General features: G+C 43.4%; 1 protein-coding gene across 1 annotated transcript in view; it reads right to left on the bottom strand.

The window, feature by feature from the left end:
- Nucleotides 1-20,236, bottom strand: part of CDCA7L (cell division cycle associated 7 like) — a 44,760-nt gene extending 24,524 nt beyond the window's left edge. The window contains exon 1 of the mRNA XM_032873544.1: nucleotides 20,079-20,236. Within this exon, the coding sequence (XP_032729435.1) occupies nucleotides 20,079-20,102 (24 nt within the window). The 5' untranslated portion in view covers nucleotides 20,103-20,236. The remainder of the gene's footprint in view (nucleotides 1-20,078) is intronic.
- Between the last annotated feature and the right edge of the window lie 2,906 nt (nucleotides 20,237-23,142).

Below are 23,142 nucleotides of genomic sequence, written 5' to 3'. Positions count from 1 at the left end.
TATCGTTAATCTAAAACTTTGTATTTTTAAAATTAAGTATATTTTTTTAATTAAGGCTTTTCTGTATATCAATGATCTACAAATGTATTCTTCCTAGACTGAGAAATACCACCTCCCAGCTGGAAGGCACATATTTATCAGCTACTAGTTTCTGAAGGAAAGCGACAGATTCTTCTTAAAGGCCAATTGATTCCAGAGCTGATTTTGATAAAGCTTCAGGAAAGGTTTCTTATTCCAGCAACACTGTGTATGTTTCACCTGGAAACAAGTTCCATTTGTAGCCCTAAGGAACTGCCCAAAAGCAATCTGTGCACACTACTGCATTTTCCTTTGTGTTTTGAAAGCAATTTTGATAGCAAGGAAAGTGGAATTTGCAGGGTGTACTATCTTGCATCTGCAAAAGAACCTTTTACACACAGGAAAGCATTCCTTCAACCCTCCACAAACACCGCTGTTTTGAATCATTTTCTATCACAAACACTGTCCTTTCTTTAAATTTCTTTAAATCTCTTACGGTTAAACTGGTAGATCCACAGGACACACCCATACCTTACACCATTTACAAAAACTAACTCAGAAGAGAGCAGACCTAAATAGAAAACCTAAAACTCGAAAACTTCTAGGAGAAAATCTTTGTGACCTTAGGTTCACACCACCAGAAGCAGAATACAGATTTTAAAAATTTATAAATTAGACAATCAAAATTTAAAAATTCTGCCCTTCAAAAAACACTTCAAATAGAATGACAAGAAAAAACAACAGACTGGGAGAAAACACCCACAAACCAGACACCTGATAAAGAACCTATACCCAAAATATATAAAGAACCTCAAAACTCCTTAAGAGAAGAACACAGTTTAAACATGGGCAAAAGACGCAGGCAGACAATTTGCCAAAGACCTCATGCACATGAACAGAGCTCTGACATCCACAGCCCTTAGGGAAATGCAAATTTAAACTACAATGATACGCAATTATCTACCTACCAGAACGGCTTAAGAACACGGGACAGTACTGAGTACTGCCAGCAAGGATCTGGAGCAACTGACACTCTCCTAAACGGCTGGTGGAAACGCAAAATGGTAGGACCGCACTAGAAAACAATTTGGGAGCTTCTCATCAGGTTAAACATACTCTTACCACATGATCCAGGATGAAATGAAAACTTAGGTTCACCAAAAAACACTGTCATTAGCAATTTTATTCCCAAACCCAGAAACGCTCCAAATCAGCTAGGGAATGCATAAACAAAACATGGTTCTTCCACAGCACTGACTCCTGCCGGCAATAAAAAAGACTAAATTACTGACAAGACACACTTACATGGATACATCGCAAATGCATGAGGCCTAGTGAAAAAAGGCTACATGTTGTCTGATTCCACTTTCGGGACGCGGTTGGAAAAGGCAAAACTAGAGAGACAGAACACATGTCAATGGTTGCCTGACACGAGAGGTCAGAGGGAATTTTGGAGCAGTGATAAAATCAACTGTGATAGTGATTACACAAAAAGCTCATAGGACTGAACACTAAAAAGGATGACTTCTACCATATGTAAATTAAGCCTTAGTCAAAAAGAAGAAAATGATATAGAAACGGTGGAACATACAGATTGCCTAGAAATGGATCCTAGCACATATCATGAAAATCTGATAGGACAAACACCACAAATCAATGGGAAAGAGATGTCGGTAAGTCAATAAAGGATGCCGGCAAAACTGCCTATTTGAGGTGAATTCAAGAGTCCATTTTTCTTCTCACCTGATACTATCTATGAATCAGAAGAGAATCAGAAGATGAAAGAGTTCAAAGGTAAACAAACCACAGGAGAGATTATAATTGATGTGAATATACAGCTGGTCCCGGCATGAGGAAGACTTTAAGCACCAACATAAAGGAGATCAGAATGGAAAACAGTAGTATCACGGACCGCTTACCAGTTCTAAACACCTTAAAAGAAGACAAATTTAGGGAAAAAACAACAACAACAACAAAAAACCTTGGGAAAAAAGATCTGCCACAAATAGGCAAATTATTGGTACTGAAAAGCTCTTGCAAAATGAAGTATTCCAAGTCACACAGATAAAATAGGTAAAACAAAGAAAAGTCACTAAAAAGGGAACACAGAAAAGGCTTAAAACATATTTTAAGTCTTCAGTCTGCCTAAGTAATGAAAGCCAGATAAGTTAAGACAAGGTTGCTTCTCGGCTAGCAGCTGGGCTGTCCATTACAGAAGCGATCAGCAATGGCGGCATGTGACAAGCACCCTGATACAGAACGGGGGAGCAAACAAGTGGGCCTGAAGACTCAAAACACCAATGTGGTCATGTACATCTAAAGCAGGGGAGTTACTTTTTTAGAAGTATATGCAGTGAGATTTGAAAACCTCCAGAAAATACAGTTCAACTCAGAGTGATGGAACATATGAGCTTTTATTTATAGCCAAGAGGATCCAGGGTCCAGGAGGACCAGAGTATGACAAGATCTCCTCCATCAGCTGGAGCACCTCCTCTCAAAAGGGAGCAAACCTGAGCCTACTTACTCAAGGGCACGCAGCTTGTTCATACTCCTACAAATGACATTCAGGGAAATACTATTTTTCAATAAAATAACTACCCACTAATTAGCATTTGTGTTTAAACTCAATCAAAAAGCTTAAACTTTTTGGCCAAGAAGCATGAGCAACAAAAAACTGATTAAACTGGACCTCATCAAAACTGAAAACATCTCTTCATCAAAGGACATTATCAAGAAAGTGAAAGGCATATGAGGAAGTAGAGATGCAACATGGGGGATTAAGGGGGTAGGAGAAGAATAAATGAAACAAGATGGGATTGGGAGGGAGACAAACCATAAGTGACTCTTAATCTCACAAAACAAACTGAGGGATGCTGGGGGGAGGGGGGTTGGGAGAAGTGGGGTGGGGTTATGGACATTGGGGAGGGTATGTGCTATGGTGCGTGCTGTGAAGTGTGTAAACCTGGCGACTCACAGACCTGTACCCCTGGGGATAAAAATGTATTATATGTTTATAAAAAAAAAAAAAAGTGAAAGGCAACCTATAGAATGGGAGAAAAGAGCTGCAGGACACCTAAGTGATAAGGACTCAGCACTCCGAATATATGAAGATCACCTGTGATGCAACAACAGACACCATCCAATCAAAAAATGCATGAAGAACTTGACACATGTTTCTCCCCCCACCAAAAACTATATATACAAATGAACAGCAATACAAGAAAAAATGTTCAACATCATCAGTCATTAGGGAAGTGCAAACCAAAAATACAAAATACCACTTCACATCCTCTAGAGTCCAAAAATCATAGGGAAGAAATGTTGGAGAAAATGTAGAGAAGCCAGAACACTCATACATAGGTAGTGGGAATGTAATGGTTCAGCCACGGTTGGAAACATTTTGATGATTCTTCAACAAGTCAAACACAGAATTCCTATCTGACCCAGCACTTTCATTCTTAGGTATATAACTAAAAGAACTGCAAAAACAGGTGTTTCAGATACATGTACATGCATGTTAACAGCAGGACTACTTATAACAGCCAAAAGGTACATCACAAATAAGTGGATAAGAAATTGTAGTATATACAATATACAGCGGGCTGTTATTCAGCTATTAAAAGGATGAAGTACTGATCCATGCTATGATGTAGCTCAACCTGCAAAATATTATACTAATAAGCAAGCAGAGCCAGACCCAAAAGTCCCATGAATTGTTCACTTTAAAATGATTAATTTGGGGAGCCTGGGTGGCTCAGTCGGTTGAGCACCTGCTTTTGGCTCAGGTCATGATCCTGGGGTCCTGGGCTCGAGCTCCACATCGGGCTCCCTGCCAATGGGGAGCCTGCTTCTCCCTCTGCCACTTCCCCTGCTTGTACTCTCTCTCACTCTCTCATTCTCTGCCAAATAAATAATCTTTTTAAAAAATAAATAAGGGGCGCCTGGGTGGCTCAGTGGGTTAGGCCACTGCCTTCGGCTCAGGTCATGATCCCAGAGTCCTGGGACTGAATCCCTCATCGGGCTCTCTGCTCAGTGGGGAGCCTGCTTCTCCCCCTCTTCCTCTGCCTGCCTCTCTGCCTACTTGTGATCTCTGTCAAATGAATAGATAAAATCTTTAAAAATAAATAAATAATAAATACAAGGTTTAATTTTATGTTATGTGAATTTCACCTAAATTAAAAAAAAACACCTAAACTCATTATAACAATTAAAAGACTTGCTATCCTACTATTCAAATTGGCCTATAATTATGTAAAAGTAGGCAAGTAACTTACCAAACACTGCAAATCGTAGGCAGAATGCAGCTCCTTACAACACTCACCACAACATTGTACCCAATCGGGGACTGCCTGAAGGGACTGGTCCCTCTCTCACCTAACTCAGTTTCCTGCCAGGAAAAGCTCCAGCCATTGCTCATGAAAGCTGCAGGTGACTACAGACCTGCAAACAGTGAGATGAAGAGTTTATGCATGGAGAAATACAGGAGACCACCCAAAGCCCCAAGGAGAAGCTTGGGTAACACTCTGTGGGAAACCAAGGCATTCCAAAGCAGCTGTGTCCCATCAGGGAACTGGGCAACCTCACACCAGGCCAGGCCAGGCCAGGCCAGACACATGCTCAGCAAAGATCTGACAAGACTTTAAGCTTCCAGGCTCAGGGCATGCCCAGCTAATCAATGAATGACTTCCCTGGCACAGAGCCAGTCTGTGAAGACTAGAAGAGGTGGCTATTTCCTCCAACACCCACTCTTCCACAGAAGATCAAAGACATACAAAAAAATAGAAAAAACTGGCCCACTCAAAGGAACAAAACAAACTGACAGAGAACGTACGTGAGGTGGCACAGACTGTGGACTTACTAGACAGAGGCCAACTGCCTTCAATATGCTCAGAGAACAAAAGGAAAACACAAGAAAACTAAAGTAAATTGGGAAAAGGATACACAGTTAATCCTTAACACCATGGGTTGGGGGCACTGACCACCCTTCCATATAACTGAAAACCCACATGTAACTTTTGACTCCCCAAAACTTAACTAATTAGCCTACTGTTGACTAGAAGCCTTACCAATAACACAAACAGTCCATTAACAGTTTGATATATTGTAAGTTTTATACGTTGTATTCTTACAACAAAGTGAGCTAGAGAAAGGAAAATATTAAGAAAATCGTAAAGACACTACATGTATAGTACTAGACTATAAAAAATAATGCATGTATACTGGACCCACGCAGTTCCAATCTGTGTTATTCAGGGTAGACTGTATAAGCAAAATGATGTAAACAAGGAGAAATTATAAAAAGGAACAAGAGAAAAAGAATTCTAGAAGTGAAAAAATACAACAGCCAAATTGAAAATATCATGAGACAAGTTCAAAATCAAACTGAGGAGGCAGAATAAAGAATCAGAGAGGCTATTTGACAAAGTAACGACCAAAAACTTCCCAAGTTTGATGGACGACTTGAAGCTCAATAAACCCCAAGTAGTATAAACCCAAGAGAGCTACACTGAGACCTATTTAAATCAAACCCATGAAAGACAAAGAAAAAGAGAATACTGAAAGCAGCCCCCCAAAAAGCAACTCATCACACATAAGAATGCTAAAGGATTATCAGCTGATTGCTCAGAAGAAACCTTGGAGGCCAGAAAGCAATGGAATGATATATTTAAAGCACTAAAGAAAAAACGGTCAACCGAGAACTCTTATCTGGCAAAACTGTCCTTAGACATTACCAGATAAAAAGCTGAGAGTTCATTAGCACCAGATCTGCCGAACAAGAAATTCTACAGGGAGTTCTTCAAGAGGAAATGAAAGGTCACTAGAGAGTAACTCAAAGCCATATGAAATATAAAGTTTTGAAGTAAAATACAAATACTGGTAGTAATATAAATACATTTTTGTTTTCTCCAATTAAAAAATGCACCTATAATTCCACATTTTGCACTACAAGATGCATAAAGATAGAATTGCTGATATTGATAACAAGAGGGGAGGAGCTGTATACCAGTAGAGTTTTTGTATGACACTGACAAACCGGTATCATTCAAATCAGATTATTTCAATTGCAAAGTATTCTATGTAATCCCCATGCTAACCACAGAGGAAAAAAAATCTATAGATTCCACAGAAAAGAATATGAGGGTATCAAAACATGCCGTTAATCAACAACACCAAGGTAGGCAGTAATGGAGGAAATAAGGATCAAAAATGCTAAGAATACAGAAAATAAAACTAAACAAAAATGTCAAAAGTCCTTCCCTACCAGTAACCACTTTAAATGCAAATGGATTAGACTCTGCAATTAAAAGACACAGATTGGCAGAAAAAAAAAAAAAAAAAAAAAAAAAGACCCAACTATATCCTGTCTACAGAAAACTCACTTCATACCTAAAAAAGACAGTGAGGCTGAAAAGTGAAAGGACAGAAAAGATATGCAAATGTAAACAGTAATCCAAAGAGAGATGTAATGACTATAGTGATATCAGAGCAGACATTATGTAAAAAAAAAAATTATAAGGACACTGCATATGGATAAAAGGGTCAATTCACCAAGAAGCCATAACAATTAAAAATATGCATGCACAAAACTTCAGAGCTCCAAAACATATGAACCAAGTGCTGACAGAAATGAAAGAAATAGTTCTACAATAATAGTTGAAGACTTCAATATCCCACTTTCAATAATGGAAAGAATAAGACAGAAGATCAACAAGGAAACAGGAACTGAACAATACTATAAACCAATTCAAACTAACAGACATATATAGAACACTTCAACCAACACAGTAGGATACATTTTCCTTAAGGTTGCATGAAAAACTCCCCAGGACAGACCTTATGTAGGCCACAAAATAAGTCAGAATAAATTTAAAACAGTTAAGGGGCGCATGGGTGGCTCAGTGGGTTAAAACCTCTGCCTTGGGCTCAGGTCATGATCCCAGGGTCCTGGATTGAGCCCCACATGGGGCTCTCAGCTCAGCAGGGAGCCTGCTTCCCTTCCTCTCTCTCTCTGCCTACTTGTGATCTCTGTCAAATAAATAAATAAATCTTTTTTTTTTTAAGATTTTATTTATTTATTTATTTGACAGAGATCACAAGTAGGCAGAGAGGCAGGTGGCGGGGCGGGGGCGGGGGGACGCAGGCTCCCCGCTGAGCAGAGATCCCGACGTGGGGCTCAATCCCAGGACCCTGGGATCATGACCGGGGCTGACGGCAGAAGCTTTAACCCGCTGAGCCACCCAGGCACCCCAATAAATAAATCTTCTAAAAAAATTTTTAAACAGTTAAAATCATACAAACTATCTTTTCTGATCAGAATGAAATGGAACTAGAAATCAGTAACAGAAGAAGACTAGCAAATTCAAAAATATGTGAAAATGAAACACCACTGTCAAATAACCAAGGGGTTGCTCCAAAGGAGCAACAGAAATTAGAAAATACTTCCAAACAAGTGAAAATGAAAACAGAATGTACCAAAACTTACACTATGCAGAGGAAAGCAATGCTAAAAGGGACATTTAAAGCTATAAACACTTACTTTAAAAAAGATCTCGAACCAACAAGCTAATTTTAACACCATAAAAGGAAATAGGAAAAGTATAGCAAACTAAACCCAAAGATAACAGAAGGCGGAAATTATAAAGATCATAGTAGATATAAATAGAGAACACAAAACTAACAGAGAAATATCAACAAAACCAAAAGTTGGTTCCCTCAAAATATCAATATTGACCAACTTTTAGCTAGACCAACTATGAAAAAGAGGTACAAACTACTGAAATAAAGAGGACTCATCACTACCAAATTTACAGAAATAAAAAGGATAATCAATCAAAGAGTGCTATGAGCATTTGAATGCCAACAAATTAGGGTTAGCTAGATGAAATGGAGAGACTCCTAGAAACACATAACCTTCCAATACTGACTCGTGAATAGAAAACCTGAATAGACGTCTAACTAAGGACACCCAGATGGCTTCACTAGTGAATTCTATTTGACTTTTAAAGAAGAATTAACATCAACCCTTCTCAAACTCTTCCAACAAATGAAGAGAGCACTTTATTTACCTCATCCCATGTGGCCAGTAGGCCCCCATGTTGCTGAACACAAAGACAAGGAAAGCACAGAGCAATATCCCTTTTAATTGTCAACGAAAAAAATCCTCAACAAAATGCTAGCAAGCCAAATTCAGTAGCATAGTAAAAGGATTACACAAGATGTCTGAGTGAGATTTATTTTTGGTACGGAAGATGGTTCAACATAGAAAACAAAACACGTGATCTTCTCCACAGATGCAGAAAAAGCATGTGACAAACTTCAACACCTTTTCACGATCAAACCAAACCAAACCAAACCAAAAAACAATCAACAAAGAATGGAAGGAAACTTCAACATAATAAAGGTCACATATGAAAAACAGGCAACCCCATACTCCACAGTGAAAGATTAAAAGCTTTCGCTTAAGATCAGCAACAATACATGGATCCCACTTTCACTACTTCTATTCAACACAGTATTTGAGGATCTAGCCAGAACTACTACACAAGAAATAAAGCATCCAAATTGGAAAGGAAGCAGTAAAATTATGTTTGCAAGTGACATGTTCATATATATAGAAAAGCCTAAAGATTCCACAGAACCTGTGAGCAGTAATTAGCCAAGTCAATAATGTTGCAAGGTACAAAATCAACACAGAAAAATCAGTTGCATTTCTACACGCTAACAACGAACAATCTGCTAATTAAGAAAACAATTCCATTTACCATAGCATCAAAAAGAATAAAACACTTAGAAATTAACTGAGGCAATAAGCAGAAAAACTACACTGAAAACTACAAAACATCACTGAGAGAAATTCAAGAAGGGCGCCAGAGTGGCTCAGTGGGTTAAAGCCTCTGCCTTCAGCTCAGGTCATGATCCCAGGGTCCTGGGATTAAGCCCTGCATGGGGCTCTCTGCTCAGCGGGGAGCCTGTTTCCTCCTCTCTCTGCCTGCCTCTCCGCCTACTTGTGATTTCTGTCAAATAAATAAATAAAATCTTTAAAAAAAAAAAATTCAAGACGACAGAAAGAGATGAAAAAACACCACACATTCATGGATCAGAACACCGGTATCGTGAACACGACAATACTACCCCCCAAGCTATCTACGGATCCAGTGCAATTCTATCAAAATCCCAGCAACATTTTTTTTGCAGAAAGAGAAAGGCCCTTCTTAAAACTTGTGTGGAATCTAAAGGGACTCAGAATAAGCCCCCCAAAAATAAATAAATAAACAAACAAACAAATATCTGTAAAAAGAAGAACCAGGGGCACCCAGCAAGCTCTGTCAGTGGAGCACGCAACCCTTGACCCCAGGGGTTGTGAGTTCAAGCCCCATGTTGGTTGTAGAGATTATTTAAAAATAAAATCTTTCAAAGATAAATAAACAAGCAAATAAATAAATAAAAAGAACCATGATGGAAGGCTCACACTTACTAATTTCAATGCTTATTACAAAGCTACAGTAATCCAGAGATGTCCTAGTACAAGGACAGCCACATAGGGGCACTTGGGTGGCTCAGTTCAGCATCTGCCCTTGGCTCACATCATGATCTCAGGGTCCTGGGATGGAGCCCCATGTTGGGCTCCCTGCTCAGCGGGGAGCTTGCTTCTCCTTCTCCCTCTCCCCCATGCTCTCCCTCTCTCCTTCATTCTTGCTCTTAAATAAATAAAATCTTTAAAAAAAAAATAAAAGACATACAGACTAGTGCAACAGAATGACGAGCTTGAAGACCAACCTTCACACACATGTGGGTCAAATGATTTTTGACCAAATGCCAAGACTATTCAAGGGGGGAAAGGACGGCCTTTTCAAGAAATGATGCTGGGAAAACTGGATATCCACACTGAAAAGAATGAAGCTGGATCCTTAACACAAACACCTACCAAAAAACCCCCAAAATGTAACCAAGACCTACGACTAGAAGCTAAAACTACTAACTCTTAGAAGAAAACATAAAGGAAAAAGTTCATGACATTAGACTTGGTAATGATTTCTTTTATAGGGTATCAAAGGTGCAGGCAACAATAGAAAAAGACAGACAAATTGGACTTCAGCAAAATCAGGACCAGTTAAGACATCAAATCACATGATCAAGAGATTGACAAAATATCTGCATATCATACCTCTGATAAGGATTTAATATCCAGAATAGAGAACTCTTAGAGCTCAACACCAACAGCAAAACCCAATTTAAAAGAGCAAAAGACTTAAAGACATTTCTCCAAGAATAAAAGGATGGCCAGTAATTGTGTGGAAAGATGTTCAACGCTAAACATGAGGAAAATGCAAGTCAAAACCACAATGAGATACCACTCCACAACCACGGAGGGGGGGGGAACTATTATTTAAAAAAAAAAAAACCACCACCACCACCACCACCACCACAAAAACGTGGTGTTGAATATGTGGAGAAACTGGAGGCTCTGGGCAGTGTTGGTGGGGAGGTGAAACAAGGCAACTGCTATGGCAAAACAATATGGTAGCTACTCAAAAACACACACACAGAATTACCACATAATTCAGAATTCCACTTTAGGTATATGGCCAAAAACACTATAATCCAAGATTCAAATAGTTATTTTATACCAATGTTCACAGTAGCATTGCTCACCATATCCAAAAGGTGGAAACAGCCCAAATGGCATGGATGGACGAATGGATAAAGAAAATGCGGTATATACATGCAATGCATCATTATTCAGCCTTAGAAAGGAAGGAAATTCTGATCTAGATAAACATGGATGAACCTTGAAAACATTAGCTGAGTGAAATAAGACCCAACAGGATAAATAGTCTATGATTCCACTTCTGTGTGGTAACAGGAAAGGAGAATGGTGGTGATTACCACTGGTGGTGGGATGACAGGGAGAGTGGGAAGGGGGAAACAGTGACAAATGGGTACAGAGTTTCCGTTCAGGATCGTGAAGAAGTTCTGGAGATGGTCAGAGGTGATGGCCACACAACAATGTGATTACACCTAATGCCAGTAGATTTTATGCTATGCATATTTTACCACAATAAAAGAAAAGGCAAAACAAACGATCAGTGCTATTTTTAAAAGAGATCATGTAAATGAGGAGAACCTTACAGACAGGTATGTGCAGAGGGCTTAGAAGAGCTATCCAGGTGAGTCACAGAAGAAACTGGAGTTTTGGCAGAGGTTCTAGGAGGGAAGTGAGCCAAACCACTTGGGATACGCTGGGTGATTTCCTTTTCCAGAAAGGTCAGCAGACAGGAAATATGAAGCCAGTGTCAAGATTTCACTGGTCCCTAACAGACTGATTATCAAACTGATTGCTCTCCATGTTTTTCAACAAGGTGCTATTGGCATTCTGGACAAGAATGACTACTGCTTCCGGTGGGACTCTCCTGCTCGCCACAAGGCACTTACCATCCCTAACTCTGAACCCTTTCACAACCACGACAACCCACCGCAACCCCAGCTCACTGACAAGAACGCCAGAGTGAATCCAACAACTGAAATGTGAGAACATTTAGTGGGTTAGGACATGTCCGGTTATAAAGCAGGAACAAGCAATTCCAAGTCTTAAAGGGCTGAAACAAAACGAGGTTTCTCTCGTTTGTGACCTTTCATCCGGGGCCAGCCAGGTGAAACATTCCACACTCCTCCCCACTGTCCTCCCCACTGTCCTCACACAGGACCGGGCCGCCACAGAGACCAATACCTGGAACGCTGGCAGAAGCAGCAGAAGAGGGAAGGACACACAGCAAATGACCTAGTGGCAATTAAAAATTCCACCTAGGAAGGTGCCTGGCGGGCTCAGTCAGGGAAGCGTCCGACTCTTGATTTCGGCTCAGGTCACGATCTCAGGGTCGTGAGATGGGAGTCCTGTGCTGGGCTCTGCACTGGGCATGGAGGCTGCTTGAGATTCTCTCTCTTTCTCCCTCTCCGCCAACCAGTCTCTCTCTCCCTTTCTTTAAAAAAAAAAAAAAAAAAAAAAGGCTTTCTTCTAAAATAAAAATAAAAATTCCACCTAGAAGTGACACACACCACTTCTTACATTTCACTGGCCAAAGCAGATCCAACAGTCTTGCTTATTACGAGGACTAGGAAATTGCATTCCTCCCATGTACCCTGAAGGAAAAGAACCAGAGATCACTTGTTCTGAGCCCTGACAGCTTCCCGCCTGTGACTTAAGAGCATTCTGCGAGGACGCTCTGTCCCTGTCCATGACTGAAAGTTACAAAAGAGCACGTGACCGCTTCTTGTGGTTCCTAAGAGGGTGCGACCCCGGCACTAGGCTAAGGAGTCCCAGGAGGGATGAGCCAGGGGCTGGAGGAGGGAACAATTGTTACAAACTGTCAGTGCGGGGTGGGACACAGGATCATCAGGGCAGTAAATGCAGGAGGACAACTAACCCCGCAGGGAGGGGTACTGGTCCCAGAGCCTGCTCGCAGCCTCCAGGTAGCCCCGTGTCCGTAGCCGCAGGGCGGGGTCAGCGTGAAGGAGGGCTTGCAGCAGACAGGCGGGTGAAAGCCACAAAGTGGAGAACAGGGGCATCTGGGTGGGAGAAGTGGGTCAGCATCTGCCTTCCTTCAGCTCAGGTCATCATCATCTCAGGCTCCTGGGATAGAGCCCTGTGTCCTGTTGGGCTCCCTGCTTGCTTCTGCCTCTTCCTCCGCCATTCCCCCTGCCTGAGCAAGCATGCCTGCTCTGTCAAATAAATAAAATCTTTAAAAAAAAAAAATTTTTTTTTTTAAAAGGTCATAGAGAACAGGCAGGCAGGGGGTGCCTGTCTTTCAGAGGAGACATGTGTCCCTGTGCTCGCTCCCAGCAAGTGCCGAACAGACCCTCACAGGGACAGGAGTGTGGGGGAGGGATCTTCATCCCGCAGCCGGCCCCGAGAGCCTTGAGACAGGGATTCTCTGGACACAGAACAGCCCTGCTGGGGCAGGCGGCGGGGACCAACAGTCCCGAACAGTCCCTGAAATGAGGACCGCACAGGCTGCTGACAGCACTGAGCTCCGGGCATTGTGCCACAGTGGACGTCCCGCTCCCCTAGTGCGACCTTTCTCGGGTCCCCACTGCAGCCAGGGAAGACGATACACTTCGTGCAATGAAGGTCACAGAGACCAGGTGCTCTCAGTGACATGCTGAAGCCAGCAGTGTGGTCAGACAGAATGAGGAGGGCTTGGTTTGTCTGATGTCAGTGGGGACAGCCTGATGTAGGAGGCCCGTGTGAGTGAGGGGATGGCTAGATGCGGCCCCACTGTCTTCAGTTATTTTAATTAAAAAAAAAACTCCCCCAATAAAAAAAAATGCCTGGAACCAAGTGTCAGGAAAAAAAAAAAAATTAAGAATAACCAGTCATTTTAAATGTACTTTTATTTTTCTTAACTTCCCATTTTAAACCAGTGTTAATAGTGAACAAAATAAAAGCGCCATATTAAAAAAAAATATGCCAGCTAAAATATTTTGTTGTGGTGGTTTTTTTTTTTTTTCCATTTAACTACACTCAGAGTCGTGGAGCTTTCCATACAAAGATATTATGGGGTGGAGGAGGAGGCAGGGAGGTATCTTTTCTATTTCAGGATTTATTACAGGTATGCTCTCTGAATGTTACACTCAGCAAGCAGTTCCACACTTCTCAAAATGAGGAGCTCGGTGACAGCCCCAAGGTTTTCAAGACCACGGGTGGGACAGGGGAGGGGAATTTTCCTCCCAGGAGGGTAATTTTATAAAAATCCTTTTTGTGTTAAAATAAATAAAAATGTATTGTGGAATAGAATGCAAAATAAGTGCAAATGTGCCTCACTTTTGAAGATAAAACTGCAGATGGATGAAAAAAATCCCCTGCACAGACGGTGGGGCTGCTGCCCCTCTGGGCCTCTGGGGCAGGCTGGAACTGGCCTCTGCCATCAGTCCAACAGCAGAATCTGATAAGCCCCACAGAAGGATGCTGTAGGCCGTCATAACTCCTACTTCCTCTCACTACACAGTGACAGCCAGAAAAGCCATCTTTCTTTTTTTTTTTTAAACAATTCAACAAATATTTAATACCTGTTAATATGCCAGGCCCTGCACCCTCAGGATAATTATCATTTGGCCTGTCATGTGATTTAGGGTCACCACACACTACCTTGGGGTAAACCCTTGGGCCCTTCTAACAGAGAGTGAGGTATGCCAGCAGGCAGCCGAGGGGGGCCACTCCAGGCTCTGTGCCAAAAGACCCAGATGCCAGAGCTCAGTCACAAGCACAAGGGACTCTCCAGGTATATACTACCCTCCCACAGCAGAGGTTTAAGCCGGGGGGGGGGGGGGGGGGGGGCTTCCCAACAGCTGTGCTGCTGCTCTGGAGGGCTTGAGGGAACAGCAGAGGGGGTCTGTGGGAAGGGATCCCTGGACTACACCTGGTGCGGAGGATACCTGAAAAACTGGATGGGCACAAGACGCCTGGGAAGTTGTCACCCATGTGCCTGTGTAGGTTGGGCAGTCTGAAAGCAAAGACTTTAGGACTCACTCATAGGAATTGTACACACTATTTTTTTAAACATTTTAAGTGCAACAGAAAGCGCCTATCGCTTCCGCGCACAGCCTGGTCAAGTTTTACGAACTGCACCAAACCATGACAACCAGCACCCAGATCCAGAAATACATTCTTCTCAGCTCTCAGAAACTCATTAGGAGCCTATGGTTTTACCTCTAGACATTCAACTGTCGATGAACACTTACTTTTAGACATCTAGGAAATGATTTATAGTTGAAATAAGCAATACAAAAGAAGGCAAAGTGATTCAGTGCCACACAGGGGAGGAGCGCAGAGCAGGGTATCTCCCCCCAACCCCCACATCCACGTGACCAACTTGCAAAATTCCAGGCCAGCCCAATCCAAAGGCACTGCCAGTATGCGCCCAACTTCACCGTACCCCAGGTGGTAAAGAACACACATTTCCCCAAACTAAAAACACATGCTAGGTGCTCCATGTTCAGGAAGAAAACAATGTTTCAGTCTAGTTATCATGAGCCCTGGTTCTAACCTGAGTAAACACTGCTTTCTCTTAGCTAGCACAGCACTATAAAGGGGAAAAAACATTGTGTCAGAGACTCCCATCCACTGCAAAGCAGGCACACTCCTTTTGGGAAACAGTAAGGACTCAATAAAGAAATAATAATTGGGGCACCCGGGTGGCTCAGTTGGTTAAGTGGCTGCCTTCGGCTCAGGTCATGATTCCAGGGTCCTGGGATCAAGCCCTGCATTGGGCTCCCTGCTCAGCGGAGAGCCTGCTTCTCTCTCTCCCCCTCTCCCTGCCGCTCTGCTTACTTGTGCTCTCTCTAGCTCTCTGTCAAATAAATAAAATATTAAAAAAAAAAAAAAGAAATCATAATTAAAAACAGCGTGGGGACGCCTGGGTGGCTCAGTGGGTTAAGCTGCTGCCTTCAGCTCAGGTCATGATCCCAGGGTCCTGGGATCGAGTCCCGCATCTGGCTCCCAGCTCCACAGGGAGTCTGCTTCTCCCTCTGACCTTCCCCCTCTCATGCGCTCTCTCACTCAAATAAATAAAATCTTAAAAAAAATAAGAAAAAAAAATAAAAACAGCGTGGACTCCAACACAGGGCACAAGGCATGTACCAGCTCAAGACATTTATTGAAAAGTTCCTTCTAATAAAGAAAAAAAATTTCAACAGAGAAGTACATAAAATACACACCACGGTGAAAGGCCACAGTCATTAAAAATGAAAACCGTGAAGACCTCCGAACTACTCAGAAATAGCACTGGCAGGGCTAAAGACAGCAGAATTCAAAGTGCCATCATACCGTAAAATTAGGCAAAAATGGTGACTAAACACAGGCAAACACTGGATGGGAAAGATCTAGAAAATGACACCCAGGGAGTTGGGGAGGTAGAACAGTAGTTCCAACTTCGTTTTTATTTCAGCTTCTGCGAACCCGATATTACTTGTACAATACAAAATTCATCTAAATATTGTTCCTATGTAAAAAGCCTTCTGGATCTGATTCATATTCCAATGCCGACTGTTACAGTCAGTATCAAGGAATCCTGTCCAAAGCCTCACCTGTCCAGTCTCTAAAAAAGAACCAGACCAGCTGCTATTAATGCCCCAGCTCTTCCAGTTAAAGGGAGGAGCAAAGGTGTTAGGAGAAAACCCCAATGTGCTGACAGCCTCTTATATTTAAATAATATATTATACTTAGCATGTCCTTACTTAAGCAAGGATTTCAGATAAAGTAGTGACTTGCCAAGATCCCGTGAGTCTACTGGCCAAGTCAGGCATTGGCTCTTGAGGACAGAATCCTGGCTCAGGCCCTTCCTGGCTGGGCTGCCCAGAGCAAATGGCTCTAGTTCACCTTATCTTTTAAAATATAGATAATACAAGCCATTTTGGAACTACAGTGAGGACTAAATCTGATAAAAGGAAATGAGTTTCCATAGACAGAGGATGGGGGGGAACGGGGGACAGTATGGCTCTTCAGGTCTTCTCCCATTCCCAAAACCTAGGGCCTTGTAGGTCCCCAAAGCACGGCAGGGGCCAGCTGAGTTCTGGCAAAGGCAGAAGAGGCAAGGCGTTCCAGACCGACCTTAGTACCCAGCACACAGTAAGTGCTCAAAGCAGGGAGCCCTCTGTCATGAGCTGATGATTAAGAACAGGCAGGAAGCCATCAGCTCTGTGAACTAACTCTGGCGCCTTTAACTGTGAGACTCCACACGGTGCTTCTGCACTGCATACCAATGGCAGCATTTACCACGGTGGGAGACAAAGTCTTCTGCACGTTATCTTCAGCTTTAGTTACCAAATATGCCTCTGCGTGATCCTACTTACAAACATTCAGAGAGAGAACAAACTGATGGTTTGTTCATCCATCGAAGGGGAGCTGGGTGAGGAACGGGTCAAAGAGGTAACCGTGGTTCAGAGCGCAGCTCTCATGATGAGCCCTGGGTAGTGTACACAATTGTTGGCTCACTGTATTGCACACCTGAAACTAACAAACACTGTGTGTTGACTGCACTGGAACTCAAATTAAAAACCCAAAAAATAAAATATTCAGAAACCACTGCTTTCCCAAAAGAAAAGAAAACAGTCCTACTAATGCTGTCTTACTCTATCAATCCTACTTTGGTGGATAAAGCTATCTTCTATGAAACAAAATCGTGTCTTGGAGGTAAAATTTGCAAACTGTAGCTCAAAGTGCTGACGGGTAAAGCAGAACTCTCAAGGACAGTTAAAATGAATATGCCTGTTCGATTTCAATGGCTTTATTGATCTTTTTCATTAATTTACTGTAATATACATAAACTGTTTTAAGTCACATCATTTTCTCGTGGATTTCTGTCCCATGTGCCCGACCAGATCAGAATTGATGTGATCTCTGAAATTTTTCATTACTGAGAATTCAGTGCATGGCAAATCACTGTGCTGTCCTTCCAAGAAGTGACAAACCATCCCCTTCTGTGAGCACCTTTCTGTGGGCACAAACTTTAAGACAGAGAATCAAGAGGACTCTTTGTAGCTATGAGGTCAGCACCAGAGAAATTCCTCTTTACCACGCCAGCAGCGTGCACCAGACCCGTTCCTGAGACCATCTGCTTCATTCCTTCTGAGAGTCCAGCCTGCACCCTAGAGCAAGAAGAGAGTCACAGGACAACAGACAGCCAGGACTTGCTGGTTCCTCTGCTGGGAGGTGGAGGCAGTCTCATCCTCCAGAAATTCTTAGCTGCACTGCCAACTGCTCTCAGAAAGGGACCATACCCTCCCCTTCACGGGAATATCATTCTGGTCATTCGACAGAAACACACAAAGACATAGTGGTCAGCCCAACAAGGACTACACCCATAGAAGCTGTGGTCTGAATCAGTGGACAGCAAATCCGACACATGGTTGAGGCTGCAAAAAAGCAGAAGCTAGAAAGGACTTCGGTTTAAATCACGGTCTTCTCATAACATAGGCTGCTTTGCTGGAAGCCCTTCCCACTCTGTCCTTTCCAAGGGATGGAAATTCTATTGATTGTATGTGTGAGAGTAAAAGGCACTGTGCACTAAGTTCACCCCAGGCGGTTCATCACACTGCTTTATTCATAAGGCTGGGGGACAGGGTAGGACCGCACAAATTTAACATCTTGCTGTGCCTGAAATGTTCGTTAGTGTTCCTATTGGCAGTCACCTGCCTACCCCAAGAACCTCTCTGCTAATTTAGAGAGACTATAATCTGCTCACATTTGAATTATAATGAACAGGAACATTTCCACTGGAAAAATCGTCATGCATCTCAATTTGTGCTGCAAATTAGGTCTTTGGAAAAGGGTGGGAAAAAAACAAACCTGATCCTCTTACATATAGTAATTTGCCCTAATTGGTGTATAATGGGTCAGATATAATTTGTGGATTACCCCCACATGGTAAATAGTTTATTTAACGTTTTAGAAGTACCAAAAATTAGCCTTATTATTTGATGGTAAAAGGTTCACTCCCGACCATACATTCTGGGGACATTTTGAAACTAAACATAGACTGTATATTTAAATGGTGGGAGTACAGTTGGAGCAGAACAGGTTTCCTGAGTCCTATGTCATCCAGATACATTGTCTGATGAAATCCATAGGGGGCTCCAAGCTCCTTGCAGAAAGGGTTAATTCCTAGAGAATATTAATTATACGGTAAAGGTCAGTGGAAAATAAAACACAAAGCTGACTCAGTTCTTACTCTTGTTTCTTTTCCTTCCTTTTAATACCTCCCCCTCATTGGGGAAATTCAAAAACAGTACTCTTTCTCATCAACATCCACAACAATTTTTTCTCAAATGTCTACTTTCAGGAAGCCTTTGGGACATCACTACATGGCCAAAACGACCAACCATTAGTAGTTTTGTCTTTAATTGGCGCCAGGACCCAGGCAGGTGATAGTGGTCTGGGCTCAGGCACGACTGACTTGCTGGGTTGCTTCCATTTCCCAAGGATACGCCCGCAGCCCCGCCTTTCTCCCAGCACCCAGGTGGAGAAGGAGGAAAACACTACTAGTCCAAGGTAAAGTGGAAGCGGTGAGTTAATGGCACTCACAAAAGCAAGAAAAAAATCCAACCGTCACAAACTTCTCTCGGGCTTCCACAAGCTATTTCCTTCCCTTTCTAAAAGTTTTATATTTAGTACATTTGAAAAAAAAAAAAAAAAGTCGGTATTGCTTACCTCTGAAAATACTAGGTATATTCGTTACTAGAAAGTAAGGAAAATCTCTTTTAAGAAGTAGAATAGAACACTGAAGTCACGTTCACATTCCCACCACCCCCGGAAACATTTGGAGGAGGGGTACTCTCAAGTGTTTGTGAATGAGATTTTTAAAACCCAGTGTGGACCATAAAGCGTAATTGGGGTCCCGCTGTGTTTATGGCTTGCGATCTCGGGGCTTTTTGTTTTTTAACTTGGCCTCATGACGTTGCCATTTCCCCTTCCAAGTGCTTACAAATTCCTTGCAAACACTTAGAAAAGTTCTAGAACAAATACAAGAGCAATTCCTTGTAAATTACACTCCCTCATCCAAGTTGAACTGGACTCCCAGCTATTTTTTAAGAAAAATTACACTTTTCTGAAACTTCCTCATCTCTGTGCCAATTCCCGGAGAAAGTGGGGGGAGCTCACCAGAAAAGCTCCCCGCACACCGTCCACCCCTCCACGCCAGATCCCCCAGCGCTACAAACGCAGGCGCTACGCCCCTGCCGCTTCCCGCCTGCGCTCCCCTCGAAACGCGTCCACTCCAGGGGCTCGCGGCTCCACCGGCCCGGCCTGCGACCCCCGGGCTCCCACGGGGACGGAGGCCACCGCCGCGCGGGAAACACCCAGACTCTTCCAATCCCGGCCCCCACCGCGCTGACCCACCGCGCACACCTGCAGGGCGCGCCCGCTCCGGCGTTCCCGGGGCGAGGCTGGCCAGGTCCGCAACGCGGTAGCCAAGGGCCACGTTTCCAGCCCCAAGCAGGGAGGAGGGCCGGACGCAAAAGGCAGGCCGGCCGGGCGGCGTCCGGACTGGGGCGGGCGCCGGGACCCTCACCTGGGAGCGAGACGCCAACTCCATTCTTCCTACCCGGGCTCCGGCCTCTTCGTAGTACGCGGCTCTGGGAGCCTGGCTCGCCACGGGTCCGGTGCACGCAGAACACCCGCGGCCGCGCAGCCCGCGCGCTGCGCCCAGAGCTGCGGCGGGCCGGGGGGAGGGGCGCACTCGGCGCCCGGGACAGGGGGGGAGAGCGCCGCGCCGCTCCTCGGCGCCTCTGCGCCCGGCTGCCGGGCTCGGGTCTCGGACCAAACTTCGCCACCGGGACACTTGGCTTCGCCCGCGGCGTGAGAGGGGGCTGCCGATGGGCGCGGCCCGTGGCGCTGCCAGTGCGGGGGCGCCGGGCTCCCCCCTGCAGCGGAGGGAGGGAGTGGAGCCGTCCGGCCGGGTTTCGCGCGGGAGAAATGAGGGGGCAGTCCCGGCGCAGCCTCCAGCTGGCACGCCCGGCTACGCGCGCCAGATATTTGCAGGGTTTGTTCCAGCTCCTGCCCTGAAGCACATGCCTCTGCTGCAATCCGTGTCTCCGCTCCGGGAGAGTATTTTAGAGCTACTTCGGAGCTCATTTTGTTTACTTGTTGTAAAGGGGCGGGGTTCCGCCGCCTCCCCAAATATTGCTACAGTGTTCACTTTGCACCATAAGCAACCCGGGTTTCCTTACCGAGGCCCTGGGGTTGGGAAGCTTCAAATCCCCTCGAACGTTCCAGAGATTAGAAATACTGATTAACAAATACTGGCTGAACAACTACTATATGTCAAGCACTGTGTTAGACCTGGAAACACGAGATGGAACAAAAAAGAAAAAAACAGGTCCCTGCTCTCTTGGGAGCTTACAGTCAGGGAGCCAGCCACCAGCAAGATGATATATAAGTGCAATCATGATACAAGTAAGTGTAATAATAATGTAGCAACGAATTTCATTCATAATTTAACGATTCAAATACCATTAATGTGATAGTAAGCTCAATTATAATGATGCAAATAAAAGTAAATTCGGAGCCATGATCGATGCCATGAGGGCAAAGGTAAATGGTACTATGGTGGCTTAAAACAGGGAGACTTAATTTGGCACAGGTCAGGGAAGACTTCTTAAAGGTTCAGGTAAGCAGAGTGAAGAAGTGGGTGGAGAGTGTGGAAGGCTTGAAGAAGGTATTGGGGAAGGCTTGTAGGGAAGTTGTCCTGGAACCAGAGCAGGCTTGAAGAAGGTATTGGGGAAGGCTTGTAGGGAAGTTGTCCTGGAACCAGAGCAGGTTTGCGGAGCAATATCGAAAGCCTTTTAGCACTGTGGTCACGAATTCAGAGTGGACCACTGTACGCACGAGACCTTCTGCAGCCCTTCCTGGCTGCTTGGGATCTGATATTCATCTTTTCTTTGTTGAAGCAGTGAATGAAGTTGGCCAAACATTTGCTCAAGCTTGAGGAGAGAACATCTGGACACTGCCCTCCTTCCTACTTTCATTGGTTCAGCAGATACATGTGTTATGTCCTCTCCATGTTCCAGACTGTGGGGGAAGAAAGATCAATAAAACATAATATGATTTTTTTAAAGTTTTCTCTTTATTGGGTAATTTAAACTTCATTATAGCCACTTTCATTCTGATTATGCTTTAGAGTTTTCCTTCATATATATAGTATCTTTTTGGATCTTCCTAACATTCTTCCAGATTCTTACTACCCACATTTTTTAAATGTGGAGACGGAATCTAAGATGATGCATTACGAGAAAGATCCCTGTCCCCCTGCTAGTAAATGACAACTGCAGACTGCCAAACTGGAAAACACTCCTTATGCCTCCAAATCCAAAATTTATCTTTTCCTTTTGGCTGCTGGGAAACTCAAGAGTGAAATGTGTTCCACTGGAATTTTTTTCTTTTTCGGTGTATTTGCTTTCCCATGAACCACTGATGTTGTTTTCACTTAACTTCCTTCCAGTGTAGGATGCATCAAATCCCTTTTGCAAAAGGGAGTATAAATTTGAAATAGGTCAGAGTGTGCAAATTTGCAGATTTTGAAGTAACCTAGTTCCTATTTGGAAACCTGTATGTAGCTGCGCCTTCTTGCTTTAGAAATTTGCTATAACTAGTCCTAAGTCTTCAAATGGCAACATGGAAACTTTCTTCCTTTGTCCTGAAAAGCCCATGCACTTGAATAGTACTTAGTAATTGATTCTATAGTGCTGTTTTTTGTTGTCAGATTTTGGCTCCATGCTATTTGACCCTTGAACAACCTAGGGGTGAGGGGGGCCAAGCCCCAGCACAGTCAAAAACCCTATAGAACTTTTGACTCCCCCAACACTTAACTGCTAATAGCCTACTGTTAACACATATTTGTTATTTGTTTACACACATTCTTACAATAAAGTAAGCGAGAGAAAAGAAAATCATACGAAGAGGGGCACCTGGGTGGCTCAGTCGTTAAGCATCTGCCTTCTGCTCAGGTCACGATCCCAGAGTCCTGGGATGGAGCCCCACATGGATTCCCTGTTCAGCCGGGAGCCTGCTTCTCTCTCTCTGACTCCCCCTGCTTGTGTTCCTTCTCTCAGTGTCTTTGTCAAATAAATAAATAAAATATTTTTTTAAAAAAAGAAGAAATCATACAAAGAGAAAATACATTTACAGTGCTGTACTCGATTTATCTAGAAAAATCCACATGTAAGTAGACCTGCAGTTCAAACCCATGTTGTTCAAGGGTCTACTGTACATCCTACTCATGGTTACTGATGGGAGCATGGTTGTGAGCGTTGGGTTTCAGCATGGCACTGCAAGAATGAGTGTCCCTTCTCAGGAGCAGTAGTACACATATTGCAACAGAGGAAAAGGAGATGGCAAGTGTTGCAAAATTTCTTAAAGAATCTCTGTTTAGAAATCTATGGTTGCTTTTTAAATGTGTCTGAGATTTAAAACGGGGTCCGTAATACCTTCAACAAGATAAGAAATTTGGGATTAAATGCTACTGCACATGCCTCAAATGACATGAAATAGTTGTGATGATCGTTTATCATTCCTGGCCCACAACTTTTTCCTCCATAAAAGGAGTCCAAATATTTCTCCTCTGCTCTGAAGTAGTG

The sequence above is a fragment of the Lontra canadensis genome, unplaced genomic scaffold (genome assembly GCF_010015895.1).
Source record: "Lontra canadensis isolate GAN:19392208 unplaced genomic scaffold, GSC_riverotter_1.0 scaffold2, whole genome shotgun sequence".
Classification (NCBI taxonomy): Eukaryota; Metazoa; Chordata; class Mammalia; order Carnivora; family Mustelidae; genus Lontra; species Lontra canadensis.
Note: the sequence above shows the minus strand (reverse complement) of the source record. Positions and strands in the feature narration are given on the sequence as shown.